The sequence below is a fragment of the Pogoniulus pusillus genome, chromosome 21, assembly GCF_015220805.1.
Source record: "Pogoniulus pusillus isolate bPogPus1 chromosome 21, bPogPus1.pri, whole genome shotgun sequence".
Lineage (NCBI taxonomy): Eukaryota > Metazoa > Chordata > Aves > Piciformes > Lybiidae > Pogoniulus > Pogoniulus pusillus.
Genome location: NC_087284.1, coordinates 13,822,724 through 13,841,105, shown reverse-complemented (window position 1 = coordinate 13,841,105; position 18,382 = coordinate 13,822,724). Strand labels below are relative to the sequence as shown.

Here is an 18,382-nt window from a genome sequence, read left to right as displayed (position 1 = left end):
GAGCCGCGCTCGCTGCCCGGGGCGGGGCCTCCCCGGGGCGGGGCCTCCCCGGTGGGGCCTGCGGGAGCCGCGCTCGCTGCCCGGGGCGGAGCCTCCCCGGGGCGGGGCGTGCCCGGGAGGGCGGGGGACCGGGAGCACTTCCGGGGCAGGGGTGGCGGCGGTGGCGCCCGCAAGATGGCGCGGCGGCGGCAGGCAGCGGAGCGCGTGGGGTCTGTCGCCCCGGACTCCTCGGAGGACGAGGCCCCGGAGGAAGTGGCCTTTGGAGTGGCGAAGGAGGCGGCTGAGGTCGAACGGAAGCTCGTGGGGGAGGCGGCCCGGAGGTACGGACACAGCCACGACTCCCAGAACGGGCCCCCCTCGCCGTTGGCGGTCGGCCCGAGGCCGCGCTGACCGCACCTCATGCTTCCCCCGCAGGCACAAGGAGCTGTTGAAGGAGAAGCGGCGGCGGCGCCAGGAGCTATTCACGGAGCAGAAGGTGAGGGTCCTTTTCCCCGCCACCATCTTATCCCCGTGCGGGCGGGCAGCGCCCCCGCTCCGCTTAACCTCCCTCCGTCTCCCTCTCTCGCAGAAACGGAAGCGTCTCCCCGAGGCCGTTCTGCAGGAGCTGGCTGCCGCACCGCCCGCACGGTGAGGGGGCGATCGCGGCGGGCCGGTGGTGCTGGAATGTTCGGTGAGCGCTGCCGGCAGGTGGCGAGCTCAGTGCCTGTCTGTGGGAGGGCGGGGAGGAAGCAGGAGCGTTGGCGGATTCTGAGTGAACCAAGGCAGTGTGGCTGGAAAGAGTGACCTGTCGCCTCCCGCTTACTCCACAGACCCGCCGAGCCGGCTGCGGCAGCTAACCGAGGTACGAACTTATTTTGCTGACGCGGTGCTTCCCCCTTATAGCGCAGGGCTCAGTTCTTTGCTGGAGCTGCAGCGGGGTAGTGCTCTGCGGCCCCGCAGACGGGCTGAAACTCGGGCAGACCATCTGCTGCCGAGGAGCAGTGCCTGAGGAAGAGTCTGAAGTCCTATTTGATCAGATTGGGGAGCGTTGTGCAAAAGTCGTTTGCTGTACGATAGTTTGTTAAAGTCACCCGAGATGTTTAAGGAATTAGTGGGCAAGTGTCACAACGGAGAACTCGGATTGTGAGAAAGAGGTTATTTAGAATGTGTTTCAGCTACAAAGGCTGTTTATGGATCAAGTTGTTAGTCACCTTGCTAGTTTACATACTATGCTATGATTTAACAGCATCTGTGAAAGTTTAGTAACTTTTTTCAGATTCTGCTCTTTTCCAGCCCTCTTCAGCAGTACTTTGGAAGTACTTTATTAAAAAAACCCAAGTGTGTGGGGTTTTAAGCATTATCTATCCATTCCTCACATAGTTACACAGCTGGATGGTCTAATGGCTGCTGTTAACCCCCTTTACTACTAGTCCTTACAAAAAAAAAAGGAAACCACAAGAGCCTGTTGGCATAAACAAGAAATGAGCTCAGGATGACAATCTCGATGCTCAGCTTTGCTCTATATTGAATGGTAAGAATAAAGCTGAAGCTGGGCTCCCATTTGTGCATTACTTGTAGCTGTGAATGTCCTTTGAGTCCTGGTTTATGTGCTGGATGCCAAGAAAGGGGAGAACTAACTGGTGGTACTTCAGATGGCATCCTTGAGGTGCGCTGCTTCCTCTCCCTCACGCTCTGAGGGCCACACTTTCTGGCTCCTTGTAGTCAGTTTGTGAAAAATGCCAGTTGGAATTACCTAAAGATGTTTCATTGCTCGCAACCTGATTGCTGTTTCATTCCTTTTTCACATACAGCTCTTGATTCATAATGTTGGCTAATTGTTTTCTGGTTTTGAATTAAATTTACTTCAGCTAAACGCCGTGGAGGTAGAGCTGCAAAGCAGAGAAAAAGCAAAGCCCAAAAGCAGGTGAAGAAAGGCAAGCAAGGAAAGGGTAAAAGGTATGCTGGAAGCGGGGGCCATGACAGTGGCAGTCCTGTCACTCTGTGGTTGCTTTTGCCTTTGGTAGTCTCTGTGCTCTTCCTCTCGCTGAAAGCATGTTTATGTGCTACAAACAAAGCACCTTTAAGATGCCTCCTAGCCAGTGTATTTGAAAAAAAAAAAGAAAAATACATGCACACACAAACACCTATTAAACAAAATCTGTCAGGTTCTAATGTGTTGCATGCATACAGCTGATCTGAGGTAACTGTGTAGTCCTAAGTGTGGCAGCAGACATTCTGTTACGTGCTGCTACCAGTCTGGTGGTTGAGCACTGAATTAGAATTAAAGGACATTGTAGCCAGGTGGGGGTTGGCCTTTTCTCCCAGGCAACCAGCAATAGAACAAGGGGACACAGTCTCAAGTTGTGCCGGGGGAGGTATAGGCTGGATGTTAGGAGGAAGTTCTTCACAGAGAGAGTGATTGGCATTGGAATGGGCTGCCCAGGGAGGTGGTGGAGGCACCGTCTCTGGAGGTCTTCAATAAGAGACTGGATGAGGCACTTAGTGCCATGGTCTAGTTGACTGGATAGGGCTGGGTGCTAGGTTGGACTGAATGATCTTGGAGGTCTCTTCCAACCTGTTTGATTCTGTGACTGAAATGCAAGAACTTTGCCACTCATATCCTACAGCAGACTTGGGTTCATTTCTGGTAGGACTAGTTTAGGACTCGGAGGGAATTATTTGGGGTGTGTAAAGGCACGGGGTTGCAAGCTGAGGGTCTTGTTCCAATTACTGTTTTTTTAACATTGCTGCAAAGTGAGGCTGAGCAGCAGAACCAGCGCCCTCCACTGCCGGGCTCCAGTAGCAAAGCACTGACTGCTGTGTCTTGTTCTGGGGTCTGCAACCATGCTGCAAGGATTTGCCTCTCTGTTTAACCAGGTCAATAGGAAACTACACAGCTGTGTGCTTAAAAGATCAGAGTGCAACAGGCCTCCACCAGCAGCTTGCCAGAGATTTTCTAAACACTCAGCTCTATGGACCAGGAACCAACCGGGTCCAGGGTAAGCGGTTTTTCTGAGGTGGGTCTGCATGTAGATTGCCTGTGTTAAACTTGGTGGTGAATTAATACTCCTCTTCATTTCAGCCAATGAGTTTTTTTCCCTTGAAAACAAGAGGAACCCAGTTAAGAAAGCTGCAGTTCAATTTGTGGATAAAACCTGGGGTGAGTATTGACAGTAAAAGCAGGTACTGCTTTATGCAGCTGTACTTTACACTTGAAAAACAAAGCTCTTCTGTCAACCCTGGTCAAGGGCTGGAGCTTGCTGCTGTCTTCACAGAAAGAACATGTAGTAGGACTGTGCCATGGTTGAGTTTTGGTCTGCTATTCACAGCATCCTGCTTCATGCCAGCTTCAAAATGAAGGTGCTGGCTGCAGCAAAGTATTATGGGGCTTGAAGTTCAGATTGTAATTTGTGAGGTTTCCTGTTCGGGCTGCTGCTTTTAGGTTCTGGGGTTTTGGGTGTTGTCTCTCCTCTGCTGTAATGGGAGGGATAGGGGAGTAGCACATGCCTTGTTTTTTTTAGCTTCCTACTGCTTTCTGCTCTGCTTTTTCTGCAGCTAGGCTAAGGTAATTGTGCATTATGTTACCATTTACCTGACACTCGTGACCTAGAGTTCTTTTTTGTGTTCCTTCCACTGGCTTCTGTGTTGTAGGGAAAAGGCTGCACTAGTTTAACTCAGGTAGCAGCAACTGGTGCAGGTTTAGTGAGTGCTTCTCGGGGGAGGGGGGTTGAGACAATGTACAGGAAGAGACAATTTTTTCCAGTTAAGAAACTGCAGCTGGGCCTAGAGCCATGTGTACTTGTTTGAGATAAATACTTTATTAATTGCTCTGCCGTCTCTGAGCTCATGGAAGTAATTTTAGCTATATGTAAAAAAGCCAAGATGCCAGAATTGCAGTGCATGCACCAAGGTCTCCTTATAAAAAGTGGCATTGTGGGAGTGTAGGGGAACAGACTCTTTACACACACCTATTGCCTTTCAGTCACACTAGTGGAGCCTGAGAGTCATTAATAACAGGCAAGTTACTCTTAGTAGGCAGCATCGGCTTTTCAGTAGTGCTTAAGCAATGAAAGTGCTGTGCCCCAGCAGAAAGTTTTATTGGCTTTGCAGTCAGTGCTTCTGTTCTGACACACAGTAATCAGGCACTAGATTGCTCCTTCTCCAATAGAAAATGTTAATAGCTTTGCTTTTTTTTTTTTTTCAGGGGAAAAAATAAAGCAGAAAGCAACAAGATGGCTTTCAGCACAGTTCAGCAAGGGCACATGAGACAGAAGGTGCTGCTAAGGAGCCTCTCAACGCAAAGGTGTGTTTTCCCTACTTCACCACCCTACTTTCAGCTCCAGCCAACAGATGGCACTAATTTCCACACAGCTGTGTCCAAACTGGTTTCCCTGCTCCCTTCCCACCTCCAAGGAACAACTGGACCAGGGCAGTGACTGTGTCCCCTTAATACTGGCTTAGAACAGCTGGAGGTGGTGTTAGGACCAGGCTTGTAGAGCTGCCTCCATGAGGCAACATAACTTTGCAGAGAATAAAGATGAACAATGGTGCATTGGCTGTTCTAGACACTGCCTTTCTTACAGCAGTCACTCCTGCTTTTTCAGTTATTTTCACCCCTAAGGGTGTATTCTAATACCAAAATCATTCAGAAAGCCCACACAGCAGAACCCTTCTGTCCAACTTAATGAGTACTTTAAAGAAATAAGTCTTTCCCCCACCACTACCTATAGGAAGTACTAAGTTTCCATCAGTCCCCTGATTCTGCCCTACTAGACCTGCAGTAAGCATTGAGCTGCTGCCAGCTCAGGCCCTGCAGTGCTCTCCTCCTGGAAAGTGGCATTGCCATTTCAACCAGCAAGGTGGTGGTCTGATTCAGTGGTCTACCTGAGAACTGCTGTTCAAGGAGAGAACTCTTGGACCAAGGCACCGTAGCATACAAGTCCATGCTACCATGTATGTAGAAGTAAGTTTTTAATAGCTGGTTAATTATGGTATCACTACATTTTATTGCAATATAGTACTATTTAAGCACTTTTAAAAATGCAAGGTGTACAAAGATTAAATTAAGACTGTAAATTGACTAAATATTTGGTTTTTATATAAATAGGTCATAACCACACTGTGTTGACATGTAATACTGTTATAATACAACAGTTAAACTGGTGAGTCTACACAACAGAAGCTGTCTTGTAGTTAAACAAGGAAACAAAGTTGAAAAGACCATGTTAAAACAAAAAAAACTACTAAGATCAACAGCTTGGGATTGTAAGTAGCAACAAACATATTCACTCAGCTCCTGAGTAATTCAAGTTTTACAGTACACATTAAAAAATATCATTTCTTCCCATCAACACTATATATCCAAACCATCAGGTGTTTATGCATTTTGCAAATTACACTGACTGAACTATGTAACAATGGGGGTGGAGGTTGGCAAGTCATCCTGCTTGGCGTTTGCCCACCTGCTGATCCATCCATGTTCTCGTCCATCCCACAAGGCAGCAGGATTGTTGGCTTGTTTTGGACAATCGTTTCAAGGATTGGTACTTGTAAATTTGGATGTCTGACATTATCAGTGATACTCTGCACTCTTAGTTGTCTAAGAGGTTTAAAGATGGAAATTTTCTCCTAACGCTAAGTTAGAAATCATTTGCATCATGCTGTAAACTAGGAAGCAACATAAAGCAACAGACTTGTCCTTAGTACATAATGAAAACTCCAAATTCCAGTCAGCAGAGCTGGTCTACTCTCCATGTTGAATATGCCACAACACCTTTCAGATCTCCAACTGCATAGCTAGTGTAGGTAGTCTTCCACCGTGGCGAATGCACAGGATCCAATTCCTGATCGAGCCATCAATCCTAGACACTGTGATGCCTGTCCCATGGCTAGGGCAAGCGGTGGTTGCTTTGGCAGGTTGTGAGTCTCTGAAAGAGAATCCACTGGCATTTAAAATAACCTATTTGTATAGCAGCACACTGAAAACACAGGGTTTAAGCTCACTTGTCAGTTCCAAATTCCTGGGTTTACTTGCCAAGCTTGCTAGACATGGCAGGAGCAACAAAGTGACATTTTCAGACGCACAGCATCATTACTGAACAGAACCATTTTTCCTATGGACAGCAACAGAGGATGACCTCTGTTATTCTAACATCACCCCAAAACTACCCCTCTAGTGGAGTGTACCATTCCTACACTTTGTTACTCAGCACAGCCAGTGGTGCATGCTGAGTAGCAATGCTGCCTGTCTAGGATAGGCACACCACCCCACCTATCACACCAGAGAAGCAGCAGGAAATCTCACCTACCGAGTATTGCACTGTTCAGTACAGAGCACACCGGTTCTCTTTGTATTGGGTCAAGCTGGTTTCCAACAGGGCTGCTCCAGGGATCTGAGTATGCAAGCAAACTGAATGCGTCCTGTGGAAAGATGGGGTTTATTACATGTCACAACTATATACCACTAGTCAAGTCAAGGATGGTTTTCTTCACCAGTTTTGGTTCAGAATCAAAAAGGTGACCGGACACACACCGTTCCTTTTACAATCCTTATTTGATGAAGGATACAGCTTCATCACTACAGAAGGACAGTAGTTGTAGCAGGACTTCCTTCCTTTTTAAGCATGCAGTGTTTTTCCCCCCAACAGAGAAGTAACAGTTAACAGTGAGGCAGGGAAAGAGAAAATAGACTGAAAATTGCACCAAGTCTTCATCAGTGAAAGTCCTTTACAAAGCAGTCTTAAATCAAGGTAAACCACTTAACACCCCCAAGTACTAAAGAGAACACGTGAGGTATCTCTATCAATTCCCTTCCTTGTGGTTTATTTGTCATTAATGCTGAAAATGGCACCTGGATTCAAGAAGTCAAGCTACATGGCCAGAAAGGAGACTGAGGGAAGTGCTAAATTTGGTTTCAGTTGTGTTGCAGTATGAAATTACTTTTCCTGTGACTGTGCTATGCAGACAAGACAGGAGACTGTTATACCACAGCTGACCAGACTATTGCTCTCAGGAAAGAGCTGCAGACATTGAATCAGAACAGTGCTGCCATGCTGCATTCTGTGGACACTTTCTGGGCAGCAGATTCTTGCCTTCACACCACAATTTGAGATGACACATACCTTGAGCATTTTCTTATTTGCTGTGTTTTTGCCACATTCTCTTCTTAGCTGCTCACTCATTGCTTGCAATTCTCTTCCAAAATGGATCATTCTTTCGATAGCGGCTTGGCTGCCACCACATAGCTGGCGTCTTAACTGACTTGAATCTACTTCTGCAAAAATGATATCGTCATCATCACCACCACCACCAGAGCTGCCAATAACAAGCTACAGATCTAGAGAAGCTGCACTGATTTCACCCAAATGACATCTGCTTTCTCGGAGAAAGCATACTGGGCCGGAGACCTTGGCATAACATACTCCTACATCAAGTGCTGCTGAACTCCTTTACAAACACAAAGATCCTTGGTTACCTAACAGCAAAGAACGTCTGCAGGGGCTGTTTACTTTGCAGTGGATCATTTTAAACTAACTAGACTATAAACTGGAGTTTAGCTTAAAAGTTTATAGGAGTTGAAAATTAAAAGCCCACACATTTCTACTTTTATTAATTCTTGGCACTGCACTTCTTCCAAATCTGGAACTGACAAAGGGCAAAAAAAATCCTTCCCAAACAGCCACGAGGGATGTTGCTGCAAGACAACTGTTTAGACTGTTCCTACTCCTTGTATAGGAGCATTATATTGATAACTTGGACATTTCAGTTTTGTTTTTTTCAATCAAGCAGAACACTACAATTTATTTACTGTTTGCTACAATATTCCTCAGTGCTAGTGATTTTAAAAGATATTAATGAAACTTATCAATAGTAACTCAACTTCTCTGAAAGTTCTGCCTATTTTATGACTAAAGCAACTTGTCAATAAAAGCATTTATCTATTCCTTGCCTTTTTCCATGAAGGAAATCAAGTTTTTCAAGAGTTTTGTTGTACACTTCAATTACCAAAATTATCCTTTCTGATTTTAACACTGATACCTAGTGATGGATTTGGACCACAATTATAAACAAGGATTTATAAGTGACTGCTTTACTTTTTTTTTAGATCTCAGCATATCACCTTTGGAAAAAAAAAACCTGCCAACCTAATGGTACATACACAGTGCTAAGGAGATACATACATATTTCAAAATGCAAAAGCACCCCAAACTCAAACTGCGGGGAGGAAACAATGGAAGTTGTGGACCCACACATTTGTTTTACAGAGGTGAAGCACCTACGAGTCTTCAAGCAGTGGTTTGTTGCTAGCTGCAGCCCAAACTAGAACATCACTTTCCAAAGGCATGAAAAAAACAACACAAGCACTCTGCACCCTGTGCAGCTGCTTCGTGTCTGTCACAGCAAGCCTCTGTGGGAAAGGCTGCAAGAGCAAAGACCTGTTTTGTTTTGTTTTTCTGTCACAGAAACGAGGCCTTGTTATTATCCAGCTCCAGAGCATAACACAGGGAAAACAGTCTGGCAATGTGAATCTCCCTTCTCCAGGAGTGGAACAGAATTGTGTTTGCTTTTCAACAGTCACCGAGTGTTCACCAGCAAAGTGGCACACATGTCCACAGCTATCTGTAAGCATTGCTGCATTCAAAGTTTACCAGGGATGTCCTGATTTTCACATCTCATTTAAATTACCTATTAATTGATGTCTGGTTAAATAATTGTTTCTGCAACTGCATAAATGGCTGGGCTGGATTCCTCCACTTCGTCAGCCAGCCAGCAGCAGCAATCGTTGTCTAAGCTCCAGGCTGCACACACTGCAGTGATCTGCCTGCCCCTTGACTGGCCAGGGACAGTCAGCACCCTAACTGTCAAGAGTAAACAGGGTTTTTTTTAAAGGGTGTGCTAGCAATCCGAGGGTACAAAAACACAAATACATGTGATTAAGTATAAAGGAGGCAAATAAAAGTTAAAAAGGTGGTTTTTAGACCACAACTATGTAAAATTACGGAGGGGTGAGAGGGGGGGTGGAAACTTCTTTTTTTCACCTGTAAATTCCCATTCAGAGCTGCTCTTTTGAGCGTTTCATATTGGCACTTTGCATTCTCCAGTTTCAGTGACTTGGAATTTACACTTACTGCTGAATGCAAACATGCCGTGAGTGCTAAAAGGACTGAGGGAAGAGGGAGAAGCCAACCCTAACCCAAGTATGCCACACAATGGGATCATCCCTCTCAAAGGTGCTTCCTTAGAAACGGATGCTAGTTTCAATATCCACGAGTTAGCAATTCTCCCTGTTCCCACACTGCCACTGGAGCACTTAAATCAATGGTTAAAAGATGTACATCTAATAACAGCAAAACAAACACACACACACACACAATTAAGATTGGCGCTGATACCCCTAATTAGCAAGTTGGGAAGCATTGCAAGTAAAAACATAACCTTGTTGCCATCACTTAATAAAAATGTAAGAAATATCACTGCAGACCCATTTCTGTGTCACATTCTTCCATTTCGTGATCATGTTTAGAACTACCATTTAGGAAGCCATTGGATGATGTCTCAGCAACCCCATTGGAGTAGTGATCTGTTTCCATGTCTACATCATTGCTGAAAAGAGAGGAATAGAAGTCTTAAGTACTGAGGGCTAACTTCACAACTTAAGCACAGAACTACCCCCTAGTCCTGGCTAATGAAAAGCTGCTTCTAATATTAAGGTAGGTCACAGTTCTCCCCATAAAAACTGCTGATAGCAGAGGCCCAGGGAAATTTTAAGGCTTTCTCAACTAACAATGGCATGTAGTAACATTTAGAGATGCCAAAATAGTGTACTATTATTCAGAAGTAAGTATTGTAACACTTGCTGAACACACACTCCATAAACTTTAAAAGTTTTTACTTTATCTGTACATACACAGAACTGAAGAAAATGCACTTGGAAATATACTATTCCCATTAAATAGAAAATAACAGTTAATAATATACAGTTTGCTATGATAATATCATGTTCAGGCAAATAATTCTTTCCAAAAAGCCTCAATCTCTCACTCTGCAATTACAGGGCAAAGAAAGAAAAGCCCAAAGCAAATACTGAGCAAACTGAAACAAAGGAGAAACTCAGAGGCCAGTTCAGAGCATCACACACCTCCTCACCACACTTTGCTTGCAGCAGGTCACAGAAGCACCTTCAGAAAATGCCAGTATGGCTTTGGGGACTGAGCTTCACTGACAGTTACATCCTAGCCTGTCCTGTTTTGTCATGGAGAATAACAACCTAAAACCTCTCTCAAGACCAAAAAGATTAAAGTTTAGTATCTTGCTTCTAAGCAATCAAAAATATTCAGCTCCCTTTGAGAAAGGAAAGCAAAAGGCCTCTCTGACTGGGCAACACTGCAGCCAAGGAATTGTCTTCCTCCTGTGAAACATCTCAAAGTTAATTGGACACTGCTAGGCTTTTTGGCAGAGACAAGAGTTAACACAAACATGAATCATTAAAGTAAGTTCTTACTTCCTCCCCCCCCAGTCATCACTATCCAACTGAAATTGCTTTTATTATCACCACCACAGCATCACATCCTAGTTGGTGCTTTTGGAAATCCATCTTGGACAATGTAGCTGAATACTGTGGTATTCCACATCAAATTAGGTTCTGGTGCATCTGTGCAATCCAGAGCTTGGTATTTACTGGCTATGAATAACCATATTAACTCTGGTTAACTCATTCTCTGAGGTGAGTGTCTTTGCACAAGTGACAGTGATTGCAGCAGGCAAATAATTCTTGTGCGGAACGGAAGAGAGCCCATACAGTGCACACTGCCGCTGCAATTGCCTTGCAGACACTGCTGTAAATGGGGAATTATTCAGATTCTTTTGATTACCTACATGCAATGCACTTAAAGCAATGCCAGTGACAGAGGGCTAGTTCATCTTCACTATGCAGCTTCCAAACTGACCATAAATAGCTATGAGCCAAGGAATTTATCCACAGCATTTCTTTCATCTAACAGGAGAGAACAGTCTGTTGAACTTGACAAGTTAAAACCAAAGCACACGAGAGTGACCAGAAGCCATTGGCCCCTTACACTAAATGTTTCAATTGTCCTTGAAAAAAAGTCACATCTAATCCTACTGAAAGCTTTTTGCAATACAAGCACATGAACAAGGCAAGCTGTAATATAAGTTAAAAGCATCTGAAGTTTATTCACCTGGAATAGCTGTTAACCTGCTGTGATCTTGATACATTTACGTTGTTGAGCTCTGGCACATTCAAGCTGGTGGTCAAGTGTTTATTGTGACAGTAAGATTGATGCGCTTTATTTGATATTACTCCATTACTGCAACTACTTTCAAACCCTGAAAAGAAGTTTTAATAATTTTAATCATCTACAAACTTATTTTTAAGTACTGATTAATAGAAGTTTTTCCTGGTCAGTAAGCACTACATCTGTCAAATAAACCAGAACACTAGGTCTCTGTGTTTCAAGTATTCAAACCTCTAAAGCTTCCACAGTGCAGAAGCCAAGTGTCACTTAGCAAGCGCTCACACAGAGGTATTTTTCAGTTGTACTTCTACAGCAATGAAACAGAAAACTGCATCAACTTAGGATCTCATTTTTTAGAACCAACCATTGTTTCTGAAAGATCTGAAAATCTTTTTCTAGGCCACTGTAATAATTCTGAATAGAAGCACTCATCTCTTGATAAATTAATTCAGTGCTGAAAATACTTTACTATGTTGTTACACTTAAATACAAGCTCCTTCCTTCCCCATACAATTATTTTAATTGTTAATATTGTGCTTTGCTAAATAAAATTACACCATGCTGTGAAATGATGATGTCTGGCTATAACCTCTTCTGGCCATTCTAAAATGTAATCACCAAACTACTGCTAGAAGCAAATTTAATTGCCAGTTCTATCAAGCTGAAAAGCAGGAGCTCTTTAGTATGTTTCAATATAGAAACAGGTCACAGGAAGGGCTTTTCCAGTATACAGAACAGTTGCTGCCATTCAGGAAATCCCAAGGCTTAATTCTAATAACACATTCATCAACTTGCTTACAGAGTGATGCCTCTATTTTCATGACTAGGAAGGTAGAGGTACTTTCTACCCCCAATAACCACCTGAAGAACAAGCAGAAAATCTGAGTGGACCGCCACTAACAACAGCAACCTTGACTCAGAAGGAAAGCAAAGCTGTTGCCTTTCCAAGGGCAGCAGGTATTCCTACTCAATTCCACAAGAGACAAAAAAGGGCAAGTCCACCAACAGCTCCAGTTTGGATTTAAGAATGAAATGGAAGTGAAAGTTAATGGCCTCTGCTACCTTAAGAACGTTGAGTTCAAAGACGACACAGTCATATAGCATTTTAATGTGCCCAACTTTTCCATAGGGTACTTTAGGAGGCACAGGGTTCTCCCCATAGACCTGGGGCAGTTCTGAACATTCAGATTTCCCACTGAAGCTTGCTCACCATGCAGGTTCTTGCAGAATTGTCTCAACTGTGCAGACTGAAATTCGTCTGCCAGCAAAGAGTCTTTTACCTTACTCCATCTGTGTGCTTCTGGCATTTCCTACACAAAAGCAGCTGTTCCTACTATTCCATAAATGCCACAGGAAAGGGGTCGATACACATCCTCCTTTTACTGGACTTAAACCAGCTTGCCCAAGCCATAAGTTGTCATTGAAATGACAACCAAAAATGTGTTCCATCTCCTGAAAGCAAGTACTTCTTAGAAATCAGCAGCAACTTACTTTACTAACTTAGTAAAACCAAGAGCATGTGCAAAAGAGATCTGATCCCATCTCTACACTTTCTGTTTCCCCAGAGACTGCGGCACTTGTGAACAAAGCGTGTGGTATTAACTCCTAAACAAAACGGGTTAGCATTCTCTGGAGGTTTCATTTCTCCCACGGTGCGTTATATCCAGACTGATGATGTATATCCTCCACATCAACTTACCAGAAAAGTGTGTGCTGCTCCCTTTGCCTGTTGCCAAATTGTGAATATTCATTCCATGGCTGGGACTCATGCTAGGACTACTGAATGACCGAGGGCTAACAGGGTAACTATCTTGAGATTTTGGACTGTGGCCTCCCAAACACCGCACTTCACTGTCTGTACCATTCACCATCTCTATAAACTGGCGCACCCTAAACGAAAGGCAAAGAAGTTAAGCTAATAAAACAAAAGTCACACATTGCAATTTACCAATGATATCAGTGATTTCATTTTAGTGTGAAATATACAAAAAAGTCTGACTCAAGAGGAATGCTGGATGGCAGTAAACCAATCGGCAACGAATTTTGGAGTATGCAGCTAAAAATACACCATCATAAAACTTGTGAGGGAGAACAGGAATATCATCCTTTGAGCACAGACTTTGTCAGTAAGTCCTCAAAGTTAGAGAACTAAACTATTACTTTCTTGGTTTAACTGTTTCGCTTTACTGGCAGGGGCAAGGTTATTCCTTGAGAAGGATGTGTTGTTAGGTTGTCATGTCTGTCATTTCTCTCAAAGCACACAGTCTGACTGTCTGGAACAGTAAGCATTAAACAATAACTCTAAACATTAAACATTTGCACTGGAAAACAGTTTGAAAAGCAAGCTTGCATACAAACCTTCCCTTTAGAGGCTGTTGCTCTTTGTCAGTTTTACTTTAGATAAGGAGGTTTTACTATGGACTTTAAGGAAGCTCAGAACTCCTGCTTTACATGTTAGGCTTGGATAGCCTCAACAGAACAGGCAAAATTTAAGACAGCTTGATAAAAAGATAGTACACAGTTGACATTATCAAGTGAAGTCTTTCATCAAAACGTTCACATTTTGTGAATTCTGTGATGTCTGCAGTGCTACCATGTGAATTCTGTTCAGCACTTGAGCGTGACAGACTTCAAACACATTCCAAGTTACTTAACATAAAAACTGAAGTGCTTTGTTCTTACAGGAGATAGCAGATTTTTTTCCGCATTCAAGCACTACATGATAGGAAATTCAGGAGTATCAGCCAAGCTGGCAAGTAAAAATGCCAGAATGAAGGTGACTATTGTGTGCCTGGGAAGCCAAGAGAACTCTTTGGGATTACAGAATTTCCACAGTACTAGCCAGAGGTTTCTCCTTAAGTGACATGGAGTGAAACCACTCACTTGAACTGGTCTTTAAATCACGCACTTAGAGGAACAGACCAAGTCATGCCAACAGGACTCTTGACCTACTTTGAATATGGTACTGTATCAGTTTACATTTTAAGTTTCACTTGACACCCAAACTGATAAGAATGGATAAAAGAAAAATTACAAAACTTAGTTCTAGAGAACAAGTCTACAGTGAGATGTGAATTATGCTACAAAACAGGATCTTAATGACAAAACCTAGTTAAACACGTAGCAAATAATATAGCACAAAGAAAGTGAACTACACACATCTTCTAAGAAACGCTGCTTAACTTTGTTCAAATTTCTGTGAATGCTTTAAATGAGTAACTCTCTTGTCTCAGAAGGTACTGTGCCATCTATAAACACACATCTGTATAATTTGAAGACTCACTTTAATGCAAATAAGAGATTAGGATTTCTTTCTAGTAAACTTGGATACAACTGTTGTGTTGTTTCAATGGCTTCTCCCATTCTTCCTGCTAAAACCAATTTCTGAATTCCTGTTCACCAAAAAACAAATAAGAGATTAGGATTTTTTTCTAGTAAACTTGGACACAGCTGTTATGTTGTATCAATGGGTTCTCCATTCATCCTGCTAAACCAGTTTCTGAATTCTGTTCACCAAAACCAACATCAGTTAAATGGACAGCTCACAAAGTAATACATGTACATTAACAATTAAGACACTGCAACCACCAGTCAACAAGGTTTCTCCCTCAGAAAAAGAACAGTGTAAAGAAACATCATGCTTCCTTAAAATGTTTAACAGGAATGTTTAAGAACTGCCCTCCACCTACATAGGTCTAAATGAGTACTCAAGTGTTTTCATTTGTTGCCAGCACACAACTGCTTTGTACTCAGACTGCACATTAAGATTGCTGACACTCTTCTGCAAATTATTCCTCATTCACAAATAAAAGCCCATGCCAAACTACCGTCACCCATGAGCATCCAAATCACATCCCACTCCCACAGGTTCAGTTTTGATGAAAATCAAAACTTACTCTCTCTCACCTAGGACACACAATTCTAAGTCAGGGTGCAGCTGACTAAACCTTTCCACAACAGTCCCTGATTTTGTTGATGCTTCTGTTATTGTAACCCAGCACAAGTCGCAAACAGCCTCACAACTCCATCCATCACCAGAGAAATTGATCCAAATGAAAAACAGCCCAAGGAATGGGTTATTTTTCAACTAGAGCAATTTCTCCACGTGGTGTGTCATGCAGTTACACAAATGCTTGTGTAGGGATTTAAATGAACAGGGAAGGCACTCTTTTTAATTAGGCTGCCAAACAGCACTGTCACAGCAAGTTAGAAGTGAACTGCTGCGTAGATCTCCTCGTCTGCTTCCCACTCACAAGTGTAAGCAAGAATACTCAAATTTGATTCACATTAAAAAGCCATCTCTGAACTCTACTCCTTTTCAGTTAAAAAGTCTAAATGTCTGTCAAGAACAAGTTTTATATTGCTGTTTGTGAATGACCATTAGCTCTCACAAACACTCATTTACAGACATTACACCCCTATGTTTAAAACAGGTCAATCTGCCATTCCAGAGAGACAACAGCTAATTTACCACATTCTCCTGCATCAAGTCTCAACGTGTTAGTGCAGAAGTTGATCTTAATCAGCTGTTCATATATGTTTAGCTTTTACATGGCAGCAAAGGACTGTACTACAGAGTAGAGCTGAAAGGAAATTCTACAATGATGCTTAACAAGCAGTACATGAGAGAGAGGAGGCAAAAAGAATGCAACGTGCTTCCCAGCCTTACTTTGTCTATTTTTAATGGAAGCTAGTTCTTCTAGCACAGTCTGGTCTGTGGATCTGGCGAATGCCTCTGCTGTTGCACAGTATCCATGGTGAACTAAGTAAGATGATACCATTCTAAAAACAAACAGAAACAAAACCCAGAGACACTCATTAAAAACAGGTAAAAAAAGAACTTCTTGAATATAAAAACTCTTTCCAAGAAATGACCAAATTAAAGAATTCTACTTGAAATTCAGAAGTTTCTGTGGAAGTCACACAAAAGCAATTCAGCTAAGAGCCAGCATCTTCTGCAAAACACTGTACAGTAAAACAGGTTTTTAAGAATTAAGTCAATGTATCATTTTATTATGACAAATTTTAATTAAATTGAGTCATTGCCCAAAGGTAAAGTACTACCTGCTAACAAAGTTTCTTTTTTTGCTCATTATATACACTGAAGTGAAACTTCTGCACACATTTTGCTTTCTCTGAAGAAATAAAAAATGCAAATCCATAACAACTGTTTTCCCAAGTGAGGCACCAATGAGCCACCTCTTAACCTGATGTGGTGAAGGCTGAGATGCAAAGGGAAGCTTCCAGAGGCCCAAATATTAAAACTATTCATTACAACCATAGCAATTCATCTCCCTAATCCACATTAGACAGGTCAAGTCAGAACAAAAGGTTTACACTCATTACAGACTCCCAATTCACAGATTCATAAATGGTTTGGGTTGGAAAGGGATCTCAGAGATCATCTAATTCCACTCCCCATGCAGGGCAGAATAGACAGGGACACCTACTAGACCAGGTTGCTCAAGGCCACATCCAACCTGGCTCTGAACACTTTCAGGAATGGAGCTTCTGCAACTCTGGGCAATCTGTTCCAGTGCCTCACCATCCTCACGGTGAAGTTTCCTCCCAATGTCTAATCTAAACACAGCTTCATCCAGTTTGAAGACAAATTAATGCTGATGTAGATAGCTCTTCCCCAAACAGCCATTCACACTCAACTTTATCCACATTTATCAAACCTGTTAACAAAACCACTTGTTCTAGTTTGGATACTACCTGCACTTTTTTGCACAATAGGTAAAATGTTTTAAAGCTCATGCAATTATTAACCTTTTTCTTTTGAAATGAACAACAATCAAGGTCTTACTTCTGAATCATTGTTTGCCACTCTCCTTCCCGATCTCCTATAGGAAATCTGTCAATCTGTGCTTGAATTTTGGTTCTCCATTCTCGCATATAGTCTTCAATATCAAACACAAACGGGTGTTGTCCAAAATTAGCATCCACAACCTCTCCTGGTGTTTGAAGCCCTACTGTAGGGTACAAGTTTGGCTGCAAGAAATGGTTTTAATTAGTTTGTTCCACTTATTCTAACCTCTCCACTTTTTTTTTTCTTTCTCTGTAGTATCCCTACTGCTACTAGCAATATGAAGAATCTAACACATCTGGATCATCTCTCCAGCAGTTAAATCAACTTCTACCAATCAAGCAGTACAATGAGTGACTAATTTCATTCCAGGTGGTCACAACTTTATTTTACAAGAAGTCTTTACTGATCACTCTCTTTCTAGTCAGAAAATGAACTTTACAAACGGTGATAAAGTTTACAACTTTTGGTTTCAATTGTACAAAGTATTAAATACCATTAAAAATTTATTTTTAAAGACCAGAATTAAAGTTTCTTTTGAAAAAAGAACAAAAATTAAGCTTACAAAGTGGACTATTTTCCTTTTGGAGTGAGATACTTAAAACATCACTGAATTTTAGTGGCAAGAACTGACAGGACAGAGAACTCGGTATCCTCAAAGTCCAAGTGCAGCACCTAAAAGGAACTGTAACAGTACACTGAAGTTCTTGTGAATTCCTGGATTTGTATCTAGAAAAAGACTTTAAAGCATTTATTGTTGTTTCAGTTTTATTTTCTACTTAAGAGATTAGGTCTCTGTGCAAATCTGAAATATGTAAAATATGAGAACAGTACAACTTGCCTGTTGAGATTCAAGTAACTATCTCAAATGCAGCTAGCATCTCAGCAAGAGCAATGCAATCAGGTGGGGGTAGGTGGCATTGTGCTGCTGCTTTATTATTTTTAAATATCCCCATGTCACATTCATACTGCAGACAATGGAAGTATGGTACAATGCTATGCAACCTACAAAACTATATGCTAAAAACCCCTCAAGTTATCAGTAGGAAGCCATCACCATGCAGGTCAGCATGAATAGTAAGTCCAGTGAAACTGAAGAAAACCACTCTGGCTGTTAAAACCATGGCCAAACTGATCTCTCCTCCAATCCACACCACCACTCCCCACAACCCCCCCCTTTCTTTTTTCTTAAATATAAATTGTTCACAGCATCAGCTAACCAACAAAACACAAATCTCAAGTATTTTAATCAGATGAAAACAAACATTTCTAATGAGGAGGGGTGCAGCTTCAGACTTCAGATTAAAGTGTCAGTCTTTCTGTGTACTAGCAAGGAGCC

The 18,382-nt window shown here is 42.4% G+C and overlaps 2 protein-coding genes across 9 annotated transcripts in view; one reads left to right on the top strand and one right to left on the bottom strand.

Annotated features, from left to right (window-relative positions):
• Nucleotides 1-120: 120 nt before the first annotated feature.
• NOL7 (nucleolar protein 7) lies at nucleotides 121-17,551 on the top strand. Of its 6 annotated transcripts, none has more exons than XM_064161029.1 (9): nucleotides 121-320; nucleotides 415-475; nucleotides 569-627; nucleotides 810-841; nucleotides 1,848-1,935; nucleotides 2,857-2,978; nucleotides 3,062-3,139; nucleotides 4,184-4,282; nucleotides 17,302-17,551. In XM_064161029.1, exons 1-8 carry the CDS (start codon nucleotides 175-177, stop codon nucleotides 4,243-4,245), a joined length of 648 nt encoding a protein of 215 aa, XP_064017099.1. In that variant the 5' UTR covers nucleotides 121-174; the 3' UTR covers nucleotides 4,246-4,282; nucleotides 17,302-17,551. The 6 variants fall into 6 exon arrangements, with proteins under 6 accessions (XP_064017099.1, XP_064017097.1, XP_064017100.1 ...); XM_064161027.1 differs by lacking the exon at nucleotides 17,302-17,551 and adding an exon at nucleotides 8,442-9,457; XM_064161030.1 differs by lacking the exon at nucleotides 17,302-17,551 and adding an exon at nucleotides 8,084-8,435.
• RANBP9 (RAN binding protein 9) overlaps nucleotides 5,056-18,382 on the bottom strand; it is a 39,550-nt gene continuing 26,223 nt past the window's right edge. The window contains exons 6-14 of one of the 3 annotated variants that reach the window (XM_064161020.1): nucleotides 17,044-17,228; nucleotides 15,904-16,016; nucleotides 14,518-14,626; nucleotides 12,934-13,124; nucleotides 11,178-11,325; nucleotides 9,461-9,582; nucleotides 7,101-7,252; nucleotides 6,288-6,399; nucleotides 5,056-5,906 (exon numbers count right to left, since the gene is read on the bottom strand). In XM_064161020.1, coding sequence (XP_064017090.1) covers nucleotides 5,776-5,906; nucleotides 6,288-6,399; nucleotides 7,101-7,252; nucleotides 9,461-9,582; nucleotides 11,178-11,325; nucleotides 12,934-13,124; nucleotides 14,518-14,626; nucleotides 15,904-16,016; nucleotides 17,044-17,228 — 1,263 coding nt within the window. In that variant the 3' untranslated portion in view covers nucleotides 5,056-5,775. Of the gene's footprint in view, nucleotides 5,907-6,287; nucleotides 6,400-7,100; nucleotides 7,253-9,414; nucleotides 9,583-11,177; nucleotides 11,326-12,933; nucleotides 13,125-14,517; nucleotides 14,627-15,903; nucleotides 16,017-17,043; nucleotides 17,229-18,382 lie in introns of those variants that run through there. The other 2 variants (XM_064161021.1, XM_064161022.1) reach the window with 2 other exon arrangements.